At 43.9% G+C, this 27,426-nt stretch overlaps 1 protein-coding gene across 1 annotated transcript in view; it reads right to left on the reverse strand.

Moving 5' to 3' along the window:
* BRINP2 (BMP/retinoic acid inducible neural specific 2) overlaps nt 1-27,426 on the reverse strand; it is a 106,989-nt gene that overhangs the window by 12,436 nt on the left and 67,127 nt on the right. The window contains exons 3-4 of the mRNA XM_082703871.1: nt 9,683-9,873; nt 8,403-8,611 (exon numbers count right to left, since the gene is read on the reverse strand). Coding sequence (XP_082559997.1) covers nt 8,403-8,611; nt 9,683-9,873 — 400 coding nt within the window. The remainder of the gene's footprint in view (nt 1-8,402; nt 8,612-9,682; nt 9,874-27,426) is intronic.

Consider the following 27,426-nt stretch of genomic DNA (forward strand, 5'->3'; position numbering starts at 1 on the left):
ATCTGGGTCCCCACCACCAGCACCATTTTAGGCAGCATTCGGGCTGGCTCTGAGGCGGTTTTCTGACCTTGACTTTGCTATTTCCAAAGGTCAGTTCCACAAGAGGACAATCAATTAGGTAAGTCATGGAGAGGATGTGGGTTGCTTCCCTTTGTTAATTGTGGCATGAGGACAGGAACGAGGAAGAGACAAAGACTCTGATCCCCACGGTCACTTGCTTAGAGGGAAGGAGCCGAGCCAGATCGAGAATGAGGAAGGCTCTCTCAGATGATGCTAGGACCCAAAGTCACCGCTTTCTCCACTGCCATTCTGCTTTGAGCCACGTCTGTCCTGAGAGACAGAAGGAGGTGGGAAGGAAACTGGACACGCAGAGGGTCCTCTTCCAGATATTGCCTGGGCACTGACTTGATAAGCTGGATGCCTGAAGGAAGACCCCTCCCCCCAGGGATGAGAGTCCCAGAGTCTCTAGAAGGTGAGTCCAGAGAACCCTGTGCTTTCTCTGTAGCAGACACAGATAGCTTTGGCAGATTACAAAAAGGACCCATAGAGATAATGGAAAGCACCATTCACTTAGGCGCACACATTCAAAGAGCATCTCCGATAAGCTTTCAGAAAGGGAAAATAATTGTGTGCTAATTGGTCTGTTGACAGAGACGTCCTGCCTTCAGAAAGCCCTGATGGATCTCAGGTTCATTAGCACATCCAATTTTCCGTCAATCCTGGTCGTGCAAGCCCTCCTTCCGTCGAGCCTGCTCTCCTCCCTTTGCCCTTCGCGGCCCCGCTGCTCTTGTCCTACCTCGGGAGACACCTGCGAAGCTAAGCGACGGAAACGGGCTGCTCACGGTGAGCTGGCCCCTTCTCGCGACAGGGCCGGGCAGGGCGAGCGCAGCCACGGGGTGTGCCTCAAAGAGCAGCAGGTTGAGCCCCAGGCTGCTGCACTGAGGGATTCACACAAGCCTTTTTAAGGACGCTTTGTGAGAATCGCTTCTTTTTGCCATCCTGGGACCCACTCGGGTTTTGGGTGGGCTCTTTTCAGTAAGTTCCGGAACGTATCAAACCAAGTCCTTCCCCCACCTTCGATTAAGTAGAGGGTTCGCTGCCACCGAGAAACAGGCTCGTCCACTCGCGGCTCTCCTCCCCTCCCAGGCTTACCAGTGTCAGGGAAGCAGTTTAATATTCTAATAATTGGTCTACCCAAACAAGCCGAAGGTAAGCCCTGACTACAGGCAAGTCAAATCCTGGACTCCACGCACTTCTCAAGGTCACGACTTGACCTTGATGAGCACTGAGGCCGAAACCCAATCCCAAGTCTTCTCACTTGAGCACGTCTGTTTCCCACTTCTCGCACTTCTCAAGGTCACGACTTGACCTTGATGAGCACTGAGGCCGAAACCCAATCCCAAGTCTTCTCACTTGAGCACGTCTGTTTCCCACTAAGCCGGGCAGCCTGCCTTCCGCTATCAAGCGCTTTACTGGTGTCTCAGCACGTGGCGGCCACCACGAGGGGACCTGGAACCACGTTCAGGGTGCAGAGTCCCTCCTGCACTAAGCCCTCCTGTTACACCTGCGGGCACAGGGAGGTGCCAATGGGGATGTCGCCAGCCACAGAGTAACGTGACAAATCCTGCAGTGGAGCTGTGTACCGATCAGGGTCAACCTTGCAGCGGAGTGCGGTTTTCAGTGGGGTCTCCGAGCAATGGGTCGGATAAACGAAAGGGGCCGGCATGCCTCTCGCTCCATGTTGGTGAAAGCAAGTGGCTAACGAGGGGTAGGAAGTAGAAGCACACCTGCTTACCGAAATGAAAAACAGACAGATGTGCTGGAGGATTTTTCCTTCACTAAGGCTGAGCAGGTGAGCAGAGCACCTCAGGCCACCCCCCTCGATCCAGAGTCCTGACAGTGCAGAAAGCCCGCTCCACAGTCGCAAAGGCGCATTCAGTAGAGGCAAGTGGGCGGCAGGGGCCGCAGCGCCAACTCGGGCATGTTAGCTAGCAGGGATGCACCCAGCCTACTGGCCCTTGCTCTGTGGGTCTGGAAAAGTATGTTAGAGCAAAGAAATGGCTCTGGCGGAACACTCTACAGCCAAGACAGAATGGACGGCTCAACCCTATCAAGTGAGCAGAGTGGGGGTACAAATGAGGTGCCAAGATCTCCCTTTGCTCCCCGTTTGGCAGGGTGCTCTTGGACAGGTCTCTGGTTCTCCAGACCTCGCTAAGCTCTGTGAGGATGAGGGCCTAGAGGAATGGAAGTAGGAGAAAACACTAAATGGTCCTTGTACTCTTGTGATTCTCTGAACTGCATCTCGTGGGAAGAGCACACTGCACTCCTCACCAGAGAAAACTCCAAGCTGATCGACCCAGTGGAAGATGAATTATCATCTCACACCCCCTGTGTGACCGGAGGAATTCCAAAAAGAGACTTCCAAGGATGGTGGCCCCATTTTGTGGGGATGGGCAGTGGCTCTAGTTCTGGAAAGTGCTTCTGCAGGCCGTAGGCACTAGAATAGATGTGGCTTGGGTGCCTTCCCATCTCTCACTCCGCCACCTGCAGACTTTGCCAAAGAGAGGAGTTCGGTGAGCCGTTATCTGAGACTGTGTGTTGGACTCTTTGTATTGGATTAAAGTGGACCTTGAACCAGACTTTTTTTCTCCAGGAATTTAGAACTGTGATACTGAGAGGAAAAATTTAAAGGGAATTTAAAGGAAAAATTTGAAGTTCAGAATAAATAATTATCAAGCGATTATTATGTGCCAGGAATGGAGACTACAACTATGAACAAAAGTGGTCCCTGCCCTGATGGTCCCAGCTGAGAGAGCAGACAGTGTTCAGCATGGGCCAGAGTCAGCTCCAGAGCGAGGCAGAGCTAAATGTAATCCGGAGTCACTGGTGTACAGAAAAGTCTAGAGAAAACAAAGGAAAGAACTTGCACAAGAGAAGCCGGAAGATGAAGCAGATGAAAACAGATGGCACGTGTTCCAACAAGAAACAGAGACAGTAACCTGGGCATCTCACCGCCCTTCAACAAGACCCATGTGTCTGGAAGGCACTTAGTGTCTCGTCCTTGGAGATCTGTGATAGTCTTCACCACAGTCCTCTTGCCCAATCACCTTTATGCTCAAGTGACATTGAGCACCTTTGTTTCTTTCAACTGACCGTGCTACTGTGCCCTTGTACACATACTGAGAAGAACTTAACCTATGTGGAAAACAGGGTCAGTGACTCAGTCAGTCAGTCAGTCAGTCAACAAACCTTTACTCATCACCCATAATGTGGCAAACTCTGTACTCTCATGCTCTCACAGGCAACCAAAGATGAATAAGACCCCAGTCCCTCCTACAAGGACTTCATAGTCTCAGAGGTCACCATGTCAGCTAGCAATTACAGTTCAAATGATGAGCCCGGTAAAAGAGGCATATGCTTGAGACACTGCAGAGGAGCATTTAACTATCTTGGAAGTCAGAAAAGGCTTCTCAAAGGAGTCACCTTTTTGATTGACCAAAGAAGGATGAGGGAGCACTTCGATAGTCAGACAAAACCAACAGCAGGTGCCAGGGATGTGCATATATTTGAATACAGACAACTCGTTGGCAAGGAGTGGGCTACATGACAGAAGTGGTAAGTGAAGGGCTGAGGCGGGAGCCAGGCTGAAAAGAGACAAAAGAACAGTAGAGATAGACCTTCCACAGCCTGATGGCTTTGTTAAGAAGAGGAATTATCCTTTTTCAAGCTCCAATTATGCCGTGTCTCAAGCATTCTCTCTATTTTTCTATTTGATCCTCACAGAAAGCCATCAAGGTAAGAAATATTCTGATCATTCAACAGTTTTAAGACTGAGAAAACCGAGGCTCAGAGTAGCTTGGGAACTCGTCCTAGCCTAGATTACCACGAGCAGGGGCACAGCAGCAAAGACTCTTGGGTGCAACCCTACGCTCCTTCCATTGAGTCGCACTGCCACCATGGATGGGCTGTGGTGGTTTAAGCAGGGGGATGGTACGAGATGATTTGCTCTTATGCAAGTGGCAGAGAGGGTGATCAGGGAGAAGCACTGAGAATGGAGACAGGGAGACTAGTTAAAAAGATAAGGCAAGAAAGTCAGGCAAGCATCCTTCAGCTCCTGAATTAAGGGGATGGCAGGTGCATGAGGAGGCTGCAAAGGGCAAGTGGAGAATATATCCAATGCAGTGATGATAGCGATGGGCCACGGAGTCTAAGTGAGGCCAACAGGCAAATGAGGCCATGACAGAAAGGGAAAAGTTGGTCAGGTCAGAGGATGGGAAGGGACATTAATGGGATGTCGGCGTTGTTCATCCAGACCTTTTTTTCTTTTCTAGGCAAGATCAGTTCTTCTCCACCTTCAACACAGCCCACTCACTACAGGACTTAAAGGCTTCCCCAGAGTTCTGTCTTCTTGATAAAACCCAGTCTATGCTTCTTTCGTCATTTTAAGCTGCCTAAGAGACCAACCTCCCAAATGTACCCTAAACCTCTGTTAACTTCAGCCATTGTCCTCTTTCAGACTTTGACTGCATACATCCCCGGAGCTGACCTCTTCTCTTCGGTGCTGTCGGTCTCATGAATGGTCTTCGCAAGGTCGTCTATAGCCTTGATCTCTTCTCAAGAATCTATTTCATCTCTGTGCATTAGCCACAGCCCAGCAGATGCTGGAGACAGGGGTTCTCAGCCTTTTCATCTCCCTCCAGCCCTGTCTCAGTCATCCACACTCATGGCCATGTCCAGAACCTGATTTTTTTTTTCTCTAACTCGCTCTCTAATCTCAATATTAAGCATCACACACTTGCACTTCCGCTGGTCTCTTCCCTCCAACAAATCATCAAACGTACTTCTAACCTTGTGACCTAATTCACTTTTCAAAGTGAAACTTTTCACTTTCTGCCATCCCTGAATGGTCTCAGATCCCTCGGCCCATCACTATAGTCACAGCTTTGTGTGTACTCTCACTTCCCTTGCTGCTTTTTTCTTTCATCTTGTGTACACACACACACACACACACACACACATACACACTAAAACACACTCGTCCTTGTTGAATCCAGCTCTCCACCCACTCCATGCCTGCCTGTACTTGAAGCGCCAAATGTGGCTGATACAACTGACAGCTATGCGGACGGGTCCCCCGTTAGAACTGTCACCGTGAGTCTTGCATGGGTCCTCAGGCTGCCCACCAGTCCACCACATTTATCTAGTAGTTGAAGCACCTAACCTCCACCCTTCTGAAACCATTTCCTGCATTCTTTTCTCAACAATCTCTTTCCCTTCCTTTTAGTCAAGGACTCTGATTCTCGTGTCCTCAAGGCACTGGACCAATCAGACAAGGACGCTCGCATCCTCCCGCCCTAGCTACACGCGACTGTGTGGGGTCTGTCACCTGAATGCCTCCTGCTGCGAAGGACAGGATGTTTATGCTCCTAGGTAAGACCCACCTCTCCGTGGACGACCAGCCTCTCCCGCTCACCCGGCTGCTCCGGTAACTGCCTCCTGCCTCTCCTCCGTCATCATCTTCTCCCTCTCTTCTGAATCGTTGCCACCAACATGCCAAGATTCGAATATCCTCCACCTTAAAAACAAAATCTCCACCTCCCTGGACCTTCCACCGCTCTCCAGCTATCGCCCACCTTTTGTCTTTACAGCAAAAACCCTTAAAGAATTGCCTTCTCCTCCTCTGATTCCTCCCTTGCTTTCTCTCTTGAACCTTCTATACTCAGCCTTTTGAACCTGTCGTGTCACTGAAACCCCTCCTCTCTAGGTTGCTCGTTTCCTCCATGTGGCCAGATTGAAGGTCCATTCTCCGACTACTCAACAGCACCTAACACAGCTGTCCGCTCCTTCTTTTGAGAAACACTTGCTTCACACGGTCTTGTGATAGGACTTTGGTTCCTTCATATCGATCTGCATGATCTCAGCCTCCTGTTAGCTCCTCCTCCTCTTCCCCATTTCTGGGTATTGATCTGCCGCTCAGCTTGGCCCTAGAGCCGTTTACAGGCTACGTTCACTCCTCAAGTGATCTCATCTCAACTTTCCCACAGTATAAAATACCAGCTACACATCTGTGTATAGCCATGTGCCGGATTTCTATGTCCAATCGTGACCTTTCTATTGAAATCCTAGTCTTATATCCAGTTGCCTCTTAGACAGCTCCACTCGGATGTCTAAGAGGAATGTCACACTCAGGGTGTCTAAAATCAAGCTCCTGATTTGTTTCTCTCAGATGGCGCCTCTCCCAGCATTGTCCTTCTTGTAAAAGAATCACTGTCATCTTGTTGCTAATGCCAAAAATCTTAGTGACTCTTGATTCCTTTCTTCTAATTTATTAGCTAATCCCAGAGGCTCTACCATCAAAACACATCCTGCCTCTGCCAACTTCTCACTACCTCTTGCAGCCAGCTTTGTCTGAGCGGGCCACCGTTCCTTCCTCCCTTGACCATGGATGGCATCAGTCTCCACAATCCCGCGTTCTCTTCTCTTCTCTAAGCAGTGATGCCCTCATGATCTTAACACCCTTTATTGATCTCCGTCTCAGGCAGTCAACCACCGGGCGGGGAGGGAGAGGTTAGGGGGAGAGAAAAAGTGTTCTCTGTAGGCTCATCTCCTCTTCACCCCTCTGCTGGCTGCACCCCAGCTACCTGACACAGTATTTCTGAACCGCAACACGCACACTCCCACTTGCAGCAATCACACCTGCTCTCGCTCAAGATACCCATGTGGCCTCCTCCCTCCCTCCCTCCCTCCATTCAGATCTCTGCTTAAATGGCATTTCTTTCTTTTTTTAAATTTTTTAAAAAATTTTTTATAAACATATATTTTTATCCCCAGGGGTACAGGTCTGTGAATCACCAGGTTTACACACTTCACAGCACTCACCAAAGCACATACCCTCCCCAATGTCCATAATCTCACCCCCTTCTCCCAAACCCCCTCCCCCCAGCAACCCTCAGTTTGTTTTGTGAGATTAAGAGTCACTTATGGTTTGTCTCCCTCCCAATCCCATCTTGTTTCATTGATTCTTCTCCTACCCACTTAAGCCCCCATGTTGCATCACTACTTCCTCATATCAGGGAGATCATATGATAGTTGTCTTTCTCTGCTTGACTTATTTCGCTAAGCATGATATGCTCTAGTTCCATCCATGTTGTCGCAAATGGCAAGATTTCATTTCTTTTGATGGCTGCATAGTATTCCATTGTGTATATATACCACATCTTCTTGATCCTTAAATGGCATTTCTTCAAACAGGCCTTCCTGAAAGTGCCATGTCCCCATCACTCTCTTTCCTCTTCCCTGAATCCATTCCTTCGTATCATTGATCCCACCTAACATCATGTATTAGAATGTGAAGCTCATGAGGGCAGGGACTCTCTATGCTTTGTTCACTCTTAGGATTCTCAGGAGCCAGAGCAGAGCACGACACATAACAGGTGTTCAATAAATATCTACTGAACGAATAAATAAAGGAATAAAATTTCCTTCCAATTTTGGGTGTGATAAAAGCAGCATATAATACAAGACTGACACCACTCGCTACCTTGACATTATATTTAGAATAAAATAATCCAGAATTTTCAAGTATTATCATTGGTCTTCCTTTCCCTAAAACAATATGAACTTTGCCAGAAATGTCCTAGCTGTAAGTAGAGATGATGGGATGACGGTTATGATTATTAATGTTATAGTAACCACTGATCATTTTCCAACATGCATGAGATCATATCACTCCTCTGCTCAGAACTATCTGCTTGTTTTTCGCTGTACTTTGACATGAAAATTCCATATCATGGCCATGTAATCTGGTTCTAGTCTACTTCTGAACCCCATCTAGTGCCAGTGTCTTCCTGTTCACCTTACTGTAGTCACAGCGATCTTCTGTGTTCTAAGGCACCAACCTGATTCCTGCCCCAGGGCCTTAGTTCTCGCTGTCTGAATATCCTTCCTTCAGATCGCTCTCATGTCAGCCTCAAAGCCTAAACCCGAAGTGACCTCCCTGGGCCAATCTGGCTAATATTAGCTGCTCCCTTCTCTCACCCCAGGAAATCTGTACCTTATGACTCTCTTTTCTTTGTACCTTTATCTAAAATTACTTTGCTTTTATACTTGTTTAATATCCTCATCCCTCACCGGAATGTAACCTCTGCAGAGTAAGGACCTTGTCTCTCCTTCACAACAGTCTGCTGACCAGAGACTGCCTCAGAGTAGAAGCTACATGTCTGTCTGCTGTACAGGGAAGACCTGGACCACCTTTCAGGGTCAGCTGTGCCTGTGTCAGGAAGCTGCTTTCCCACATCCCTCAGTCAGGCCTGGCTGACCTGGAGCTGGCTAAGACTCCAGCTTCCCCTTTGGTTCTTCTCTGCCTGTCTGCCGTCCCTCCCCAGCACTTCGCAAGCTGTTACCTTGATGGCCCCCGTGGCTATCTGGATATGGTGCAGCCGCCTCAGTGTGCTCTCTCTGTCGATGAAGTAGGAGGCTGCCAGCTGGTGCAGGGTCTCCAGGGACACGGCAGAACTGTTTCCACTGCCCCCAACGACAGGAGCGCTTCCTGCTGTTTCTGCCTTGCGGCTCAGTTTTCGTTTGTCCACAAAAATGGTCAGGGACTCTTCTCCTGTCACAAACAACATGGGTCCATTGGTAAGGCCTTCTGCTCCCTAATCCCCTACCAGTTAGAACATGAAACCCTTGGCCAGAAGAGTCAGAGCTCAGAAGGAGTCCGCTGCCCCTGCTGAAGAAGAGTTCTAGAACAGTCTCATCAGACAGTGCACAGGGCAGCGGGCAGCACTGCCCAGGGGGCCCTCCTCCCTTTCCCTCATTCTTTAACCATCCCATAGCCCATCCCCTCCCCTCCAGCTTATCCATTTAACATCCTTTATTGATCTCAGTCTCGGGCAATCTACCTCCACGGGGGAGATAAAATTTTCTCTCTCAAGTTGTTTATGAGAAGTCACCATGGATATTTCTGCTCCCTCAGAAAGGGCAAGAGCCTTGAAGTTCAACCTCCCTCCTCCCCATCAAACAGTCAACGCCTACCACATGCCGGCAGCTGGCCCAAACCCTTGGAGAGTTTCTTTTTGTCCATCAGACAGTGAGCTAAATGTTATCATAAATCCCACTTTCTTCTTCCCAGGGCAGCGACAGCCCTGTCTCCTCAGAGCTTTCGATTCGGTCACAGGTTACACCATCCCCACTCCCAACCTCGTCCCCATCCAGCCCAGAACCACTGGAATTTGTTTGGCCAGCTATCAATCTTTAGAGAGGCCAGCAGGGGTCAGGGACTCAATGGACGTTTACTTCTTTGCCTATGGGTCTGACAACTATAGCCACAGCAAATACTAGGATGTGGAGAAGCCTCTGGGTTAGAAAGCACTGTCAAAAGAAAACTGGGAGCGCCCCCTGCTGGCAAGTACTTAGTAGGCGCCTGTGAATCCCCCACCTCCTTACCCCAACACCCCTTCCTCGAGGAGGATGCTTATAAGCAAATAGCAATGTTCTGGATGTCACGATTTGGATGTCAAGAGATTATACTGTTCTCAAAGGCACCAGAAAGAAACTATTTCTCAGGCAGTAACAGGCTGGGAAGAACAAAGACCCAGGAAGACTCAAGCTCTACTCCATGGGTTTTAAAGCTATAATTCAATGATCTGACAGCCAGTTAGCGTAGGATTGCGATGTTGCTTACCTCCAAGGGTGGCAGAAAGTAAGAAATGAGTGCCGTACTTTTTAATCAGGTTTTCAGTGACCTGCTGTAGGTTGGGTCTCCTTCCAAGGAGGCGAATATTCCGGATAAACTCTGGGGCGAGAGGCAATGGCAAACTGAAGAAGTCCTTTCTTTCCAGAGCCAAGTTGTTTACTTTCCAACGGGCAAACTCCCTGGAGAAAAAGTCAAGGGATAAAGAAAAGCTCCATGTATGTAAGAACAAGAATCATAAAATCTGAAGTAGAGAATGCTCTTTCTCCACTTCTACCACGGTCCCCTCCCCTCAGCACACGTCCCTCCACACACACGTCCCTGGTGCCTGGAAGAGGCCTGCTGGCCTCCACTAGGGCCCCCGTTCCCAGGCTGGGGAAAGACCCATCTCGGCTGACTTCCATCACAACCTACTTCCATCTGGCTGTCTCACTGGAGAGCAGCTAATCAGCTCATCCGTATGAAGGTAGTCGTGTACCACAGTGTAGTATGGGGGCAAGACGCCAACAGTGAAAACATGAGAGCAGCGGTTTGCAGAGATGGGAACCAGGTCCAGTTGCCCCTCAGTGCATGAGTCCCATGAGCTCCCCATTTGTAAAGTCAGGAGTTTGGTCTACACAATAGTCCTCACACTTTTTGGTTTACACTCAAAAAATGACTGTGTCTCCATATTTATGTGGCGTATAGCTATGGATGATTACCACTTTAAAAACTCAAACTGGGAAATTTAAATGTATTATTTTACTTAAAGATCACAGCAGTAAATCTATTACATATAATGTAAATAGCATATTTTTATTACAATAACCATATGTCCTGAAACAAAACCAGTTTAGCAAGAAGAGTGGTATTACTTTGCATTTTTGCAAGTCTCTAATATTTGGCTTAGCAGAAGAGAGCTGCATTCTCATATTTGCTTCTGCATTCAATCTGTTGTGATAATTGTGGATATTCTTCTTTGTGGCTATTTGTTGTTCACTCAACAAATGTCATTCCTTAAAGGTTAGTTACAGCCTGGAATCTGAAACCATTTCAGTGCACTTTTCATAACTCTGTTACATTAAAATCTGGTGTTCTACACTGTACTTTGAATGTGTCCTTTTACCCTTCAGGATTTTGGAACATCATCACTAAAAAATATGGGATCACTGAATTATTCAGATCTTTCACATTGTGAACTTTTCATCATGTAATCACAAAACACCATATTTGTTAATATCACCACAAATCTCATGAGTAAAGTTATTAAATATTGGAACTGCTACCAAGCTCATAATGACAAATATGAGTTTTCCAAAATTCTAATTTTCATCTGAAAGCTTAAATTTCATCGTTGGCAACAAATATTAGTTGTTTTCCTTGAAGAGGTAAACCTACTTCATTCCTCACCACTCCCCTTTTTTTTTTAGAAAATGTTTGCCAGACACTAAAGTCTAAATAACAATAGTTTGTCTGATGGTTGTTCTTTCAAGAAAAATTCAGTTCCAATGAAAAAGCAGCTAGTTGAGCTCACAATTCAATCACAAAAGCATTTTTTCCTTGAGACAATCATCGCTCTTCCATAGCCTCCAATGTGCTTTAGGTGTATTTTTCCATTTCACCATACAAAATATTAAAAAGACATGTACTCAAGGGTCAAGAGCCAATAAAATTAATAAACTTGACTGCTTCAAGGACATTTCTGATATGAATCTAACATGCATGTTTGTGTGCATGCGCGCGTGTATGTGTTTAGGTCCAAGTATGTAATGATAAAAAAATACATGACTGGGGACCTGGGTGGCTCAGTGGGTTGAGCCTCTGCCTTCAGCTCAGGTCATGATCTCAGGGTCCTGGGATGGAGCCCTGCATCAGGCTCTCTACTCAGCGGGGAGCCTGCTTCCCCCTCTCTCTCTGCCTCTCTGCCTACTTGTGATCTCTCTCTCTGTGTCAAATAAATAAAGTATTTTTAAAAAATACATGACTACTGGTGTCCTTTGGTGAGACTGCCTTTATCCAAATCAAGATGATTTGTTTTCACAACATTAGCAGATGTCAACATGGACATCCTGAAAAGACCTAAGAGGACCCACCTTCTAAGAAGCCCTATTATACAAGACGCCAAAACTCCTTTCTAGTCCCATATACACTTTTAATCTTCTTGCTTTGCTCCTCACTGAAATGTCTGTATTTTAAAGGGGACACATTTCCAAGAGGAATCTGTCTTACGATGAAATTTAAAGGATTACATCCACTAGTAAGAAAGGACTCTTCCATGGCCTTTCACATTATACTCGTAAGGACCAGCTCCACTGCATTAGGGAACAACAAAATGCAAAGTCTTATCAACCTTCTCACCCATCCCAACTCTGCTCTTTGTGACAGTGCTGAAGCTTGGTCTTTCTCCCCAAATCCATGGACTACAAATTATAGGGCTGCATAAAAATAAAAGAGTTCCAAAATAAGTGAATAAAAGTCCATGCCCAATTTAAGGCTATAGAATTCTCTCATCTAACTCTAGGAACTAAGACAGAGAGGAGGGGCATGTGCCAAATATTACCAGGGAAACAAAAGAAAAGACGACTAATAATTCAAGGTTCCAACAAAGTCTTTTAAGATTCCCATTGTGTGGCTTTATTTATCTAAGCAGGCAAGTTCATAATAATACATTATCATTTATTTCCATCGTACAGGAAATGTCAAACTTTAAAGTACAGGGTATTTGTCGAACTGTTTTCTATCCCAAATCCCACTGCAGCATACAGAACAATTGCTTGATCTCCTGTCCAAATTGACCAAATGGCCAATCAAAAGACATGGGGTGGCTTAATAGACTTTTTTTTTTAAAGACCCAACTACATGCTGCTTGCAAGAGACTCACTTCAGCATTAAGGAGACCTATACTGCAAGTGAAGGAATGGAAAAAGATATTCCACGTAAATGGAAATCCAAAGAAACCTGGGGGAGCTATATCAGTTAAACAGACTTTAAGCCAGACTGTAACAGGAGACAAAGAAGGGCATTCTATAATGACAAAGGGATCGATTCACCAAGAAGATACAACATTGGTAAATTATGCACCAAGGTAGGAGCACCTAAACATATCAAGCAAATATTTACAGCTCTGAAAGGAGAAATGAACAGCAGTTCAACAATAGGAGGAGACTTCAATGCCTCACTTTCAACAAGGATGAGTCCATTCAGACAAGATCAACAAGGGAACATTGGCTTTAAATGACATATTTGACCAGATGGACATAACAGATATTTGCAGAACATTCCATTCAACAGCCCCAGAAAACACATTCCTCTCTAGCACACATGGAACATTTTTTGGGGTAGATCACATGTTAGGTCAGAAAATAAATTTTAATAAATGTAAGAAGACTGAAATCATATCATGCATCTTTTTCATCCACAATTGTATGAAACTAGAAAATGCGAGAAGTAAAGTGGAAAATTCACAAATACATGGAGATTAAACAACATGCTCCTGAACAACCAATAGGTCAAAGAAGAAATCAAAAACTAACTTGAGACAAATGGAAATAGAAATACAAATACCATGCAGCAAAAGTAGTTCTAAGTGGGATGTTTATAAAAATAAATGCCTACACGAAGAAAAAATGAAATTCTTAAACAACCTAATTGATACCTCAAGGAACTAGAAAAAGAACAATGAATTAAGCCCAAAGTTAGTAGAAAGAAGAAAATAACAATGATCGAGTGGAAATGAATAGCATAGAGACTAAAACGATGACAGAAGAGATCAATGAAAATAAAAGTTGGTTTTTGGAAAAGATTTTTAAAATAGACAAATCATTAACTAGACTAACCAAGAAAAAAGGGAAGAGACCCAAGTAAATAAAATTGGTAATGAAAGAGGAGACATTACAGCTGATACCACCCAAATACAAAGGATCACAAGAGACTACAATGAACAATAACTGACCAAATAATTGGACAAACTATGAGAAATGGATAAATTCCTAGAAATATAACCTATCAAGAGTGAATCATGAATAAGTAGAAAATCTGAACAGATGAATTACTAGCAAGAAGATTGAGTCAGTAATAATAAACCTCCTAACAAACAAAAGTCCAGGATCAGCTGGCTTTCACTGGTGAATTCTACCAGACATTTAAAGAATTCTTACCAATGTTTTCCAAACTCTTCCAAAAAATAGAGGAGGAGGGGAAACTTCCAAGGCCAGCATTACCTTGATACCAAAATCAGACAAAGACACTACAAGACAAGTAAATTATAGGCCAGTATCCCTGATAAATACACGTGCAAAAATCCCCAACAAAATATTAGTAAACTGAATTTGACATTACACAAAGAGAATTATACAGCATAATCAAGTTGGACTTATTCCAAGAATGAAAGGATGGTTCAACATTTGCAAATCAATCTATGTGCTACTCCACACTAATAAAACGAAGTATAAAAACATATGATCATCTCAACAGATGCAGGAAAAGCAATTGAGAAAATTCAACATCATTTGTGATAAAAACTCTCAATAAAAAATATATAGAGGGTACATACCTCAACATAATATATATCCTATATGACAAGCCCACAACTAACATTATATTCAATGGTTAAAAGCTGAAATCTTTTTCTCTAAGATTGAATAAGACAAGGTGGCCCACTCCTGCCAATTTTATTCAACATAGTACTGGCAGTCCTAGCCAGAGCGATTAAGGAAGAAAAAGAATTTAAAAACATCCAACTCAGGGCACCTGGGTGGCTCAGGGAGTTAGGCCTTTGCCTTCATCTTGGGTCATGATCTTGGGGTACTGGATCGAGCCCTGCATTGGGCTCTCTGCTCAGCAGGGAGCCTGCTTCTCCCCGCCCCCCTGCCTGCCTCTCTGCCTACTTGTGATCTCTGTCAAATGACTAAATAAAATTAAAAAAAAAAATCCAACTCAGGAAGAAAGAAGTAAAATCATCAATTTGCAGATGATATGGTATTATATATAGAAAACCCTAAAGACTCCACCAAAAAAAACCTGTTAGAATAAACTAATCCAGCAAAGTTGTAAGATACAAAATCAATATACAAAAGTTAGTTACATTTCTATAGAGTAATAACAACTACAACAAAAAAAACCCACAGAAATTAAGGGAAAAATCCCATTTAAAATAGCAAAAAAAGAAAAAAATAACAAGGAATAAATTTAACCAAGAGTATGAACATTCTGTACACTAAAAACTATATAATATATTGGTGAAAGAAATTGAAGAAGACACAAATAAATGGAAAGATAGTCTATGCTCATGGATTAGAAGAATCAATATTGTTAAAATGTCCATACGATCCAAAGCAATCTACAGATTCATTACGATCCCTATAAAATTTCCAATGGCATTTTCCATAAAATAGAAAAAAAAAATCCAAAAGTGTGTGTGGAACCACAAAAGAGCCCAAATAGTCAAAGCAATCTTGAGAAAAAAAGAACAACGCTAGGAAGTCATCACACTTCCTAATTTCAAACTACATAACAAAGCTTTAGTAATCAAAATATGGTATTGGCATTAAAAACACATTGACATCTATGCTAAGTGAAATAAATCAGAGAAATACAAATACCATATATTTCACTCATATTCAGAATTTCAGAAACAAAACAGATAAACAGGGGAAGGGAAGGAAAAATGAAATGAAAACAGATGAAGATAAATCATAAGAGACTCTTTGAAGGAAGCAAACATGGTTGCTGGAGGGGATGTGGGTGGGAGGATGGGGTAACTGGATGATGGACATTAAGGAGGGCATGTGATAGAATGAGCACTGGGTATCATATGCAACTGATGAATCACTAAATTCTACCTGTGAAACTAAAAACAAAAACAAAACAATAAGACACACCGATAGTGGAACAAAACAGAGAACCCAGAAACAAACACACATATAGGGTCAATTCATTTGTGACAAAAAAGCCAAAAATATACAATGGGAAAAGGATAGTCTCTTCAATAAATGATAATAGCAAAACTGAAGAACCACGTGCAAAAGAAGTAAACTGGACCCTTATCTTCCACCATACACACAGATAAACTCAAAAACAAATTAAAGACACCACTTAAGACTTGGAAGAAAATCTCTTTGAAGAAAGCATAGGCAGTAAGCTCCTTGACATGGGTCTTGGTGATTGTATTTGGAATCTGACACCAAATCGAGCCTCCCTGATTCATGGTAGGCCATATTCATCAACTAATAAACAATTTCTATCCTATCATTTAGATTGCTAGAAGAAATAAAAAGCAGGTGTTCTTCCATTTTTTCATAATTTCTTACAATGGTCAAAGCCCCTCACCAAAAAGAAAGATCACCTTACTATAGAGGTGGTTGCCAATATAATTAAATTTAATAAATAAAAAAAGGTGTGCTCAGTCCCTTCATTCAGGACTGCCAAACGGTACCTCCTACAAGCTTTCCTTGACCATCCCATCCAAAAGAACATCCTCTTTCTCTCTCACTCTCTGTCTCCATGCTCTGCTTTAGTTATCTTTTTTTTTTTTTTTTTAGCACTTATTACTACCCAACATAATACATTTTTAAATTCTCTTCCTCTCCCAGTAAAACAAAAACTCAATGAGGGCAAGATTGACCCTTTCGGTCTTAACTCAACAGCAATAGAACAATGCTAGAAGTTCTAACCTTTCATACTGTTAGTAATATACTTCTGTTAAATGACTGGGAGATTCTCTCATTTATTTAATTTAAATTAAATTCACTTGTTTTATGTCATCGCTCTCCTATTCCTTTCACTGTTTGGAAATTATTGATGACTAGATAAAAAAATGCTACAGCATGGGAATATGTAGATGCGACTACTAATTAGTGATTGATCTGAAATGGAAGTAAAGTATCTGAAATGTGTATACATATCAATGAGAAAATTAGATTTGAATTATAAAAATGTAATTTACAGGCATGATTTTATATACTGTTTATACATAAATCAGGCACAGATGGCATTTTCTTATGCTTTGGTAAACTGAGTCAGGGCCTTCTTCCATTGTCTTCAGCAGACATGGATACCTTTCAAACCCTGGGGCACATTCTGAACCCACAGTCTACACTCTGAAGTCCAGTGAGTACAGAGCCCCCATTCAGACTCTGCTCTGCTTTATGCCCAATGTTAATGATCAGCAGCCCAACCCCTACAATGGGTCTAACAACAACTTCTGCCACAACAACAACTTTTGCTATGATAATAGCAAAACTGAAGAACCACGTGCAAAAGAAGTAAACTGGCAAGGTAATGTTCAAGGTCACCAAAAGAAGTAACAATTTTAAAGTCATGCACTTTTCCTTAATCCTCCTTTCTTTTTGTCCAGCATCAGACTTGGAAAATCATATATTTTATCCAAACCAAAAAGAGTTTTGAGCATCTATTATTTAAATGAATGAGGCTGTGGAAGCTTAGAAAGCTAAGTAATTTACCTGATTTCACACAACTACCAAGAGGGAAATTTTGACTGTTCAAATTAGAAGGAACATTTTAGTACTATCTGCCAATATTTTTTCACGTTATCGTGTACATTGAAAATTCTCCATGTGATGCATTGGGACCAGAACAGAGGAGACCAAGCACAGGAAGTCCTGCTACCCCGGACTTTGCCCAGTCGCCCCAGGGGCTAAATGGGTCAATATATGGACAAACCTGTCCAAACCCACACCCGTCCTTAGCCATTCGCAGTGCCGGCAGGGGCCAGCAGGCGCACCAATTGAGAAGGTCTATTCACTCCTCTTATGTTATGAGAAAAACCATGAAACAGAGAGAGAAGTGGTTTGCTTAAAACAATATACCCAACTGGTACCAGAATCAGAACAGAAAGCTAGTGTCCGGCCTCTCCCCCAGTGCTATGATGGTGGTGATGACAGCAACGGTGAGACCCAGAGAGGTTAGGAAAGTCATTTGCCTGAAGTTACACAGTAAGTGGTGGGGCTGAGATTAAAACCCAAGTCAACACCATTCTGCTGTTTTGAGAACACAATTTTCCTCTGTGGAGATTAAGTGTATTTTATGGTATTCTAATTATTATTATTTTTTAAAGATATTATTTATTTCAATCTCAAGTAGGTGGAGAGGCAGGCAGAGAGAGAGAGAGAGATAGGAGGAAGCAGGCTCCCCACTGAGCAGAGAGCCCGATGCGGGGCTCAATCTCAGGACCCTAAGATCATGACTTAAGCCAAAGGCAGAGGTTCAACCCACTGAGCCATCCAGGTGCCCCGGTATTCTAATTATTTTTAAAAGTTTACTATCTTTTAACAAAAATATCTCATTACCTGGAACATTCCATTCCTTTAGTTATCTATATACACATGAGTTTACCATATATCCCAAACACAGTGTAACATATACACTGAAGCAAATCGTTTTGGATTTCAGGTGGTTTTAATACATCCATTTGCAGAAGGAGAAATCGAAACCTAGTTAAAAATCAAGTCCATACATAGGGTGTCATGGGAGAAATCAAAGATAAAGGCCTGATTTCAGCTCCTATGGCTGTTCAGGACATCATAACACAGAATAACAGATGACTCAGAAAAATGAACAATGCTGTCTTAGGAAGCATTTTATGAGCAAATAATAAAAAATAATGGTTTACATTTAATGAATTCTTAGTATGTGCCAGGCATCCCAAGCATCTAACAAGTATTAACCAATATGATATCCAAAACACCCCCATAAGGGGGAGAAGATTATTATCCTCATTTTATGGATGAGGAAACTGAGGCACAGGTAAGCTAATTTGCCCAATGGGGAACACCCAGTTGGTGACAGAGTCAGGATTTAAACACAGGATGTGTGGTTTCTGAGTCTACAGTGTTTACCACCATGCTACCTACCTACCCTGTGAATCTCAAAAGGGTAATCACGATTGTGTGAGTGGAAGACAGTGTGTGTGTGAGTGAGAGAGAGAGGGGAAGAGAGAATTTCATTGGAGAAAGAATAGATACGTAAGGATGAAAACTATATCTGAACACCCCCCCCCCAAAAAAAAGGCCGCTTCTATGAACTGTACTGGGGTGTCCACCGAGAATCTGGCCTAGGCCTTGGCTGCTGGCATAACGGCTCAGGCTCTGGGGATGCCCAGTGGTTTTCTCACCTACTTCACTAAGTTTCTTCCCTGCCCTTTGGGGCCCTTCATTGAATCAAAATAATGGGGAAAACATCTGTGAAAGGAGTTTGAGCCAGAAAGTAGTAAAAATGTACTTACAGAACTTATTAACCTGGTTCTTTCCAGCATCTGAAAGCCTCAGAAGGCACTACTGGAAGGCAGCCTGAGCTATTCAGAGAATAAATGTTCATTTCCGAGTTCTCCTTTAGCAGGTTTTTTTCCAGTAATAAAATAATCAAGGCTCTTTTTTTTTCCTAGGAAAAGGATGTTTTCTATATATCAATTATATTAACACACACTACTTCAATTAAGCCATCATCTTTGTTTCAATTAAGACATCAAGTAAATCTCCATTTCAATTTAGCCATTTCTCTTAAAATCTTCTCCCACTGTGTTTGTTACGCAGTAAGCAGTCTGAGAGAGCAAACATCTCACATGGGAGTGAAGCCCCCCGTGCAAAGTGCCTTTAGAACAGCAGAGACCACGACACAGGCTCACAGGCTAAGCCAGAGGGTGACCAGAAACTTTCCAATGTGTACTCCCCCTGCAAGGGCTTCCCAGCTGCACATAGGAAAGCTGCTATAACCAGCAGAAGTTTACTCCATTTCCCGTCTAACTCTAGATTCACCTAGCGTGAACAACACACACTTCTGCCAAAGGGTTGCCACACCGATACAATCATTGATAACAACCAAAACAAAATTTAGGAAAGGTGTGATCCAGGCAATACCAGCACGCTACGGCAGCTGTCCACACCAACACAGAGAACACGGCGGCCGTGATCCAAAATCTCTCTCTACATTCTGAAATGATCAGAGTTATCTTTGTCCCAAACTGCTTAACGCTCATGGTCCAGATTGCCAACCAAGGATGCTTCTGGTTGTACATGAATTTAGGGATTTTCCCAGAACCCAAGAGCCTGTAACAGAAGAGCTGAACCACAGCCAAGCTTGAAGCAGGAGGGTCTCTGATGACGCTCCTCGCTTGAAAGATGGAAACAAAGAATGCCTCCAAGTCACAGCTACTACCTCTAATGTCACCAACCACGCGGCAGCACCGTGTTCCTCCAAGTGATAAGGGGTCAGCAAGAACTCTGCCAGCAAGTGCGCTCCCCTGCCAGGCCCCACGCTCCCGGCCATGAAAGACTCGGAAAGAGCCCAGCTGGGGTCCTCCTTCCCGGGGCTTGTTTCCAGCAGCTCGCACTGAAGCACCACTTTGCTGGCTTCTAAACTGAGAACATTGATCCGGCCCCCATGAAGACACGTTACCTATGAAACCTCCCTCCCTGGGAAGTCTCAAGGGAGAGAGAGCGTTCTAGGAAGAAACCCACGGTTTCAAAACAAAACCAAAAACTATACCTTAAGGAGACTGAAATCTGGTAACAAGGAATACCGCGGCCCACAATAAAGGCGCTTGTGCCGAGACCTTAGGCTAAGAGCTGTGTTCGTGGTTACCCGTTTTCCAACAGACCTAGCTTTCCATTTCTGTGTGGGATGCACATTCATTTCCAAGGCCACCGATACAGCTGTCATTAGGAAAGTCACATTTCCTGTATCCTGAGTAGGCAGCCCTACGCAGCCCCTCTGCCATGACACCCCCTGCGGGCTTGGCGTCACCCCATGCCCGTGTCAGGGTGTCCCTGAGTGCTAGGAGCCCATCTGTTCCTCCTGAGTTAGACCCCAGGCTGGCTTTCCTGGGGAACAATCAATGCCGTTTCCAGCAAAGCCGAGCAATCATCACATGCTCACTGAGGCGGCAGTTCTCAGAATAGGTTTGGGGACTCCCAGAGAGGCTGCAGAGAAGTCCTAGGACAGCCGTGGGGCCCAGGATGCCCACATCTAAGCACCACTTTGCAAACAATGGCAGAAAGAGTAGGCTGTCCTGACAGGAAATGCTGCCCCTCTCCCCTCTTTGCCCCTCCTGACAGACTTCCAACAACCCCTTCTGGGGAGCACCCTCCTCCAACCCGAAGTTTTCAAAGGGACTGCCATGCTGAAAGGTTCTTGTTCTCCAAAAGGTTGTTTGGGGTACAGCTCATACTTGTAAGAAAAAATATATATATGTATGACTGGTTTTCCTTGAAAAATGAAGGAAGACACAGGACAGGTCATTGACTAAAATATTGAAGAACTCAGGAGCAAAAAAAGATGAATTGGCCAAAGACACAAATAGCTTTCTCATTATTTTTCTTGTAACTTTACTTTTTATGTAAACTGTCAACCAATGACCGTGGGAAAATTTCTCACATACCAACCAGTTCTGGATAAATGCAAACGTCTTTGTTCTCAGAGCTCACATTTCTCTCAGAGAGCTGCCTTTCCCCAGCTAGCTTGAGACTTGCCACTTTCACGCAGGAATCTCAGTAAACACCACTGATTTTCCTGAAGAGCCCCAGATACAAAGAAATCTTCTTTTTCTTCATCCTCCTGCCAATATACCTCTTCTCAGAGGCCACTGCTCCCACCACAGAACTCAGTCCACCACAGAGTTATGTACCTCAGTGAGTCAGCTAAGATGGTTCCACATTGGTTAGCTGGACATTTTAGGGGCCAAGGGATATAACATGTTTTGGCTCCAGTACAGAAGGCTGTATTTCTAGACACATCACATCATCAGGAGATTTCTATCTCAACAACAGATTACTGTAATGTACTTAGCTATTAGAGCCTTTACTGCCATAATGAATAAGACATGATTAATCTGAGCTATAAAAAGAAATTATAATAAAAACCATAATCTCTTACATTGGTGGAGAGCCTTCCTTTCATTTTTTTACCAAAAAAATTCATGCACAAGTTTCACACCAGCTCAACTATTTCACCTATACAAGAAAAAAACCTTGGAAAAGAGGAAGTAGAAATCTCATGACTCTACTCTTCACCTTTTATAGGTTAAAAAGGAAGAGACAGAGAAACTGAAGGAAAAAAAGGGGGGGGACCCATCTCATTTCATGAGTGGTAGAGTCTGACAAGAACCTGAACCATGCTATGAATGGGTCTATGACCCATGCTCAAGTTCAGGGACCTCTGCATACCTCTGTTCTACTTTCCAGGAAATTCTTTGGCCTTGTAGACCAAGGAGTAATTCCAAGGCAGGAAGGCTTCAATCCCAGAGCCCTTTGGTAACATAAGATCTTGGTCCCTGCAACTCGAGGAGGAGCAAGGGCAGCGGTGAGGCCGGCCCTCCCCCAGAGCCGCTGTGTCCCGCTCTTCCCGCTCTCTGGTAAAATCCAAGAAGCCTAGCGTGTAGGTAATTTCGCAGCCTGCTGTGTTCTCAAACAACGGCCCGTAAACAATGATTGGCCAATTTCATTCTAATCTTCCCAATTTTGCTCTAATTAAAATCAAGCTGTAGCTTTCAAACAGTTTAATTAAGGCTGATTGGGAGAAATGGGGAGGGGAGACTCAAGCTTAAAGGAGGAGGACGAGGTCACTGCTTGGCAAGTCTCCCGTGGGGGCTCCGGGGCTCCAAGAGGGACACAGAAGGCAGCATGCTTGTAGAACAACGTGAAGTACAACACACTCCTTGGAAGGAGGGGCCGGGGACTCTCTGAGACCAGGATGAAGTGAAGAGGGAGCTTAGATCTGTGTTTTCTCAGGCACAGAAACCTCTGCTCTGCCTTAACCTCCCAACCTGCTCCCCACAGTTCATCTGTTCAACTGTGGAGAAAATGGCTCCGCTCACCACTCTGGGCCTCCCGTTGTGCTTGCTCAGCAAGCGGACAGCCCATGCCATGCTTCTCCACAGCACACGTCCGTGGGCTTCCTGTCAGCTACTCACTCTAAGAGAATTTCCCCTGACTAGCAGCTCCTTCCATTATTTGACAAGTTCATTCCTTCGCAATGAGATCGCCTTTCTGGAATTTGGGGGCATTTGCTTTTTATATGAGCCACTCTTAATTGGACTAAATATTTTTTTGTTCCTTCAATCGTTTCTAGATTCCTAGGCCCTTCTGCTAAACCTTCTCTGCCTTTAATCTAGCTTGTTAATGTGTTTCTTTTTAAAGATGGCAACCAAAATTAAACACAATTCAGTAGCTGAGCTCTGAGCCATGGAGAGTACAGGATACAATTTCTGAACACATCATTATCATCAGCATAACTATCCTCATTGTGTCTCTACTGAGCCCCTGTGCTACCAAGCACAGTCCTGGGTGCTTTCCATATTTTTTTCATCATTGCCACAATCTTGCAAATGTCAGTGCAGTAGATCAAGTCCTCATTCTCGCTTGGATCAGAAAGAATGCCTTTTGATATGGGACTTGACGGTATCAGTCACTCAGACGGGTGGACCTCATTGACTCCCTCAGCAATATTGGGCTTGGCTCCCTGACTTCATTCTGGACAAATGAAGACATACATAAGGAAGAGGGTACCAATTCTGGATCCAAACAGGCATTGCATATTTTCACTCTTCTTCCTGCTTGCCTGCCCTGGCCAAAAGAATTGCTTTCCCCACCTACCCACCAGTACTTCTCTTTCAGCCTGAGACCCATGATAAACATCATTGGAGAAAACACCAAATGGCTTCCTTGCACACCTGTAGCCTGAAGCACTTGAACTCAGCCAATCTACAGATGCATGACTGAGAAAGGTTATTATTGCTGTAAAATGAGTTTGGGGGTTATTTTTATGTCAATAATTATGGCAACAGTTAATTGATACACACAAGTTCAGTCCTATTTCATAGTGGAGCTAGCTGAGGCGCAGATAAGCATCTTAGTCAAGGACACAGAGCTTACCAAAACTGAAGATAGTTTATGATCTTTCATATATATATGAAATATATTTCCTTTATTAACACACCTGAATATTGCACTCCTTTTGTTTTAGTATTTACACAGTAAATTTATTTAAATCCTTTCACTTGTTTTATTAAAACAGAATTGACACAATAGCATTCTTTTTTTTTTGAAGACAAAAATATTCTTGGCTAACCGTAATCTCATAGTCAACCAGACTCCCACCCCTCCTCCATTTTTTTCCAACCCTAGATTTTTGTTTTTATTTTAATTGCTGAGCTGGACCATCTATATCCTATATTGGTGAAATAGGCATTTTGGACTTAAATCTGGGGCTTTAGACTTCACCATCTTCTTGCATTCCATCCCTCTTGGCAGAGACTTGGAAAGTATTCTTTAAGCAATTTCTACCTTCCCCTTGGGCTCACAGATACACAAATTTCCCCAGTTTCCTCCACATTTAAATGCAGTCACGTGACTGGGTTCTGGCCAGCAGGCGGTGAACCCTGCCCCAGCCCAGGAGACTTCCCATGAGCTCTCTCATGCTCGCTCTCTTTCCTTGTCCACCACGACCCAGAGGAGGATGCCGAGGCCTTGCATGATGACAGAGTGTGACTAGATGGACAGAGTCCTGGTCTCGAATCATTTCATGAAGCCATCTCCTTCTAACTAGCTCATAAATTGCACTAGACATGAGCAATAAGCAAATAATTAAATAAACTTGTACTAAGTCACTGAGATTTGGGGACTGTTTGTTCCAGCAGTTAGCCCACTCTAATACCTCAATCGTGTCAATCTCCTATTCCAGCCTGGCAAAAAAAATAAAATAAAATAAATCTTCACTCTTGATTTTATTGCCTTTCTTGATAAGGGGCTCTTTCAATTACCTGATTTTATTGTCTATGGAGTCAAGCATCCATGCTCCCATTTCTCCTCAGCTCAGTAACATTCCCATATGGGGTCTCTTTTTTTGCCTTCTGAGTCTAGATGGAGATGGTGTTAGTTTTGAGCCCTTGGTTTTTATGCTGTAGAATCGTAGTGTGTGAGTCCTGCTCTAAGGGAAAAGCACCTGTCACTGTGAAGGATTTACTTTGAACTATCTATAACTATAAAATCAATGAATAGATTAACTCAGGCTATAGTTAGGGAGAGCGGAATGTGGATTTTAAGTGATAAATCTGATTAATGTCTGGAGATTGCAGGAGAAAGAATTTGATAGAGTATGACTGCTCCTGCTTTCTTTCCTCTTAATCAAACCCCCTGCATTTTCTCTTCTTCTTTCTTCCCAAGGTTTCCCACTCTACTGTGTTCCATATTTATTCTCAGGAGACCCCCTCATAAGAAGAAAAATGTACTTATCTTGAAATAAACCAAATTGGGATTTTAGTGATTGCCAAAGAGTCCCCATAAAGAAAGTCCTATTATCCTACCCATTTTACTGATGAGAAAAACTGAAACTCAGTTGCAAAATAACTTGCTCAAGTTCCCACAGCTAGAAGTAGCAGAACTGCAATTTAAACCTTCACAGTAAGATTCTAGAGGCTGGAGCCTCAACCACTTGTTTTCTCCTTCCATCTAATTCAGTCCCAGAACATCCTACTCATATGGAGGGGTTTCATTCTCTTATTATAGCCTTAACGTGTGGCAGACATCGTACTGGGAACTGGAGATAAAAAGACAAAATAAAACATGTTCTTTGCTTGAAGGAGGTCAGAGTAAATAAATAAATACACAAAATAAGTTCTGTAGCAGAAATGTGAACATACTGATGGGGAACCATAGATAGAAAGAACCAACTCTCTTGTAGGAGCCACAGAAGTCCAGAGAGAGTGGATATTTAAGTGGGTTGAAAGGTGAGTAGGAGCTTGGTGGGCAGAGAAAATGGAAGGAGCCATGCAGGACGTGGGAATGGGACATGGAAAGACACATGGAACCTAATCTGGGTGAATCTGGAGATGTTTAGGGAGACTGGAACAAAAGGTAGCAGGAAGAAATGTACATTCATGCCAAGAAAATGCATTCAGGTTTCATCCTTTGGGCACAGAGGGCCCCAAGGAGGACCTCAGGCAGGCTGGACTGGAGGAGAGAGGAAAGTACGGTGGTAAACAGGGAAGCCAGGGGAGGAGAGCAGAGGCTGTCTTTGAAGGGCTGCTCTGAGATGGAAGCCACAACTCAAATGCAGGGAGAGGCTGGGGAAGAGGCAGGAGTTAGTGGTCTGGTAGCCGTACCATTCCCAGTCTGGGAAGCACAGCAAAGAGTATAGGAGACCTAAGTGCAGCAGGAAATGAAATGCACACAGTTCCGGCTATGCGTTTACCACAGAAATGAAATTAGAAATGAAATCTAAGTGGCCAAAATCAAATCAAATGGGAGGTGGATCCAGTGCTTTGAAAACCTGAAGAAAGGTTGGGAATTTTTCCTCCTACTTTTAACTTGACTGAAAAACCTGTATTCAGGGGTGCCTGGGAGGCTCAGTCATTAAGGGTCTGCCTTTAGCTCAGGTCACCATCCCAGAGTCCTGGGATCAAGCCCCACATCCAACTCCCTGCTCAGCGGGAGGCCTGTTTCTCCCTCTCCCATCCCCTCTGCTTGTGCTCCCTCTCTAGCTGTCTCTCTGTGTCAATTAAATAAGTAAAATCTTAAAAAACAAAACAAAACAAAAAAAACCTGTATTCATCCACTGTAAGCCCAGCACATATTTCCAACTTTTCTTGAAGCAATGGGGCTTCAGTTCCAGAGCACAGACACGACATCTTCTGAGGCAGGCCTGTGACCTAGAACAACCATCACTAACCTTTGAGAGCTGCCTAGAACGTGACAAGTGTAGGAGGAAAATGCCTGATCTGAGAAAAGTCCAGAATGTTACACTAATCCCATTCCGTGACAAAAGCCTTGAGTGTTTTGGAAGAGGAGCATGGCAAGCTAGCTCCCTGGGAGCCAGAATTGGAAGAAAATCTTATGACAAAGTAAATTTGTGATATTTTCCTTATGCAGAAAGATAGAAAAAGGAGCATTAGGCTAAAAAAACAAGGACGGTTTGAGAGCTACAACGTGGAGGAGGGGGAGGAGGGAGAGAACTTCCGGAGAGAAGTCACACAGTGCCAGCAAGTCTCAAAAGTCAGGCAGAATAATGCTCTCCAAGTATCTAAAGACCTAGCATGAAGAAGAGGCATGTAGACTTACTGTCAAGAAATAAAAGAAAGCAGAGTCGGGACCAATAAGTGGAATTATGGGAAGAAGGATTGATTCAGCGTCAGAGGGTCACGCTAGTGTTTGCAGCTATTGCCTGGAAATTGGCTTCAGTGAACACGCAGGATGGAAGTGCTCAAGCCAAGGCTGGTTGACCACCTCCGTGAGGATTTGTCTAGAAAACAGGTGATTTTCAATTTTCCTTCTAATCCACAGATTGGAACATCGTGGGTACCATTCTGCCAGCCCGTGCCTTTGAGACTTCTCCAGTCATTCCCCTGAAAGCTTAGCTCCCATGTCCCAGGCAGACCACAGAATCTGTGGTTCCCAGACTTGGTTTCCTGACCTGCAGGGACCAACATGGACGCTGCCTTCCTTAGTGGGAACAGAAGGCAAAATACGTATTATTGGCCTCTACACTCATGTTTCCTCTTCCCTTTAAAAAAAAAATTATATATACTTTAAAGAGCAAGAGAGAGTGCAGGGGGCTGGGGCAGGCAGAGGTAGATGGAGAGGAAATCTCAAGCAAACTCTACAGTCAGCACAGAGCCTGATGTGGGGCTCAATCTCCCAACCCTGAGATCATGACCTGAGCCACACCCAAGAGTCAGATGCTCAAGGGACTGTACCACCCAGACGTCCCAACAGCTAATGTTGCTCCTATCAAGTTCCGTTTGAGCCTGA

The sequence above is a fragment of the Mustela nivalis genome, assembly GCF_964662115.1.
Source record: "Mustela nivalis genome assembly, chromosome: 16".
NCBI lineage: Eukaryota > Metazoa > Chordata > Mammalia > Carnivora > Mustelidae > Mustela > Mustela nivalis.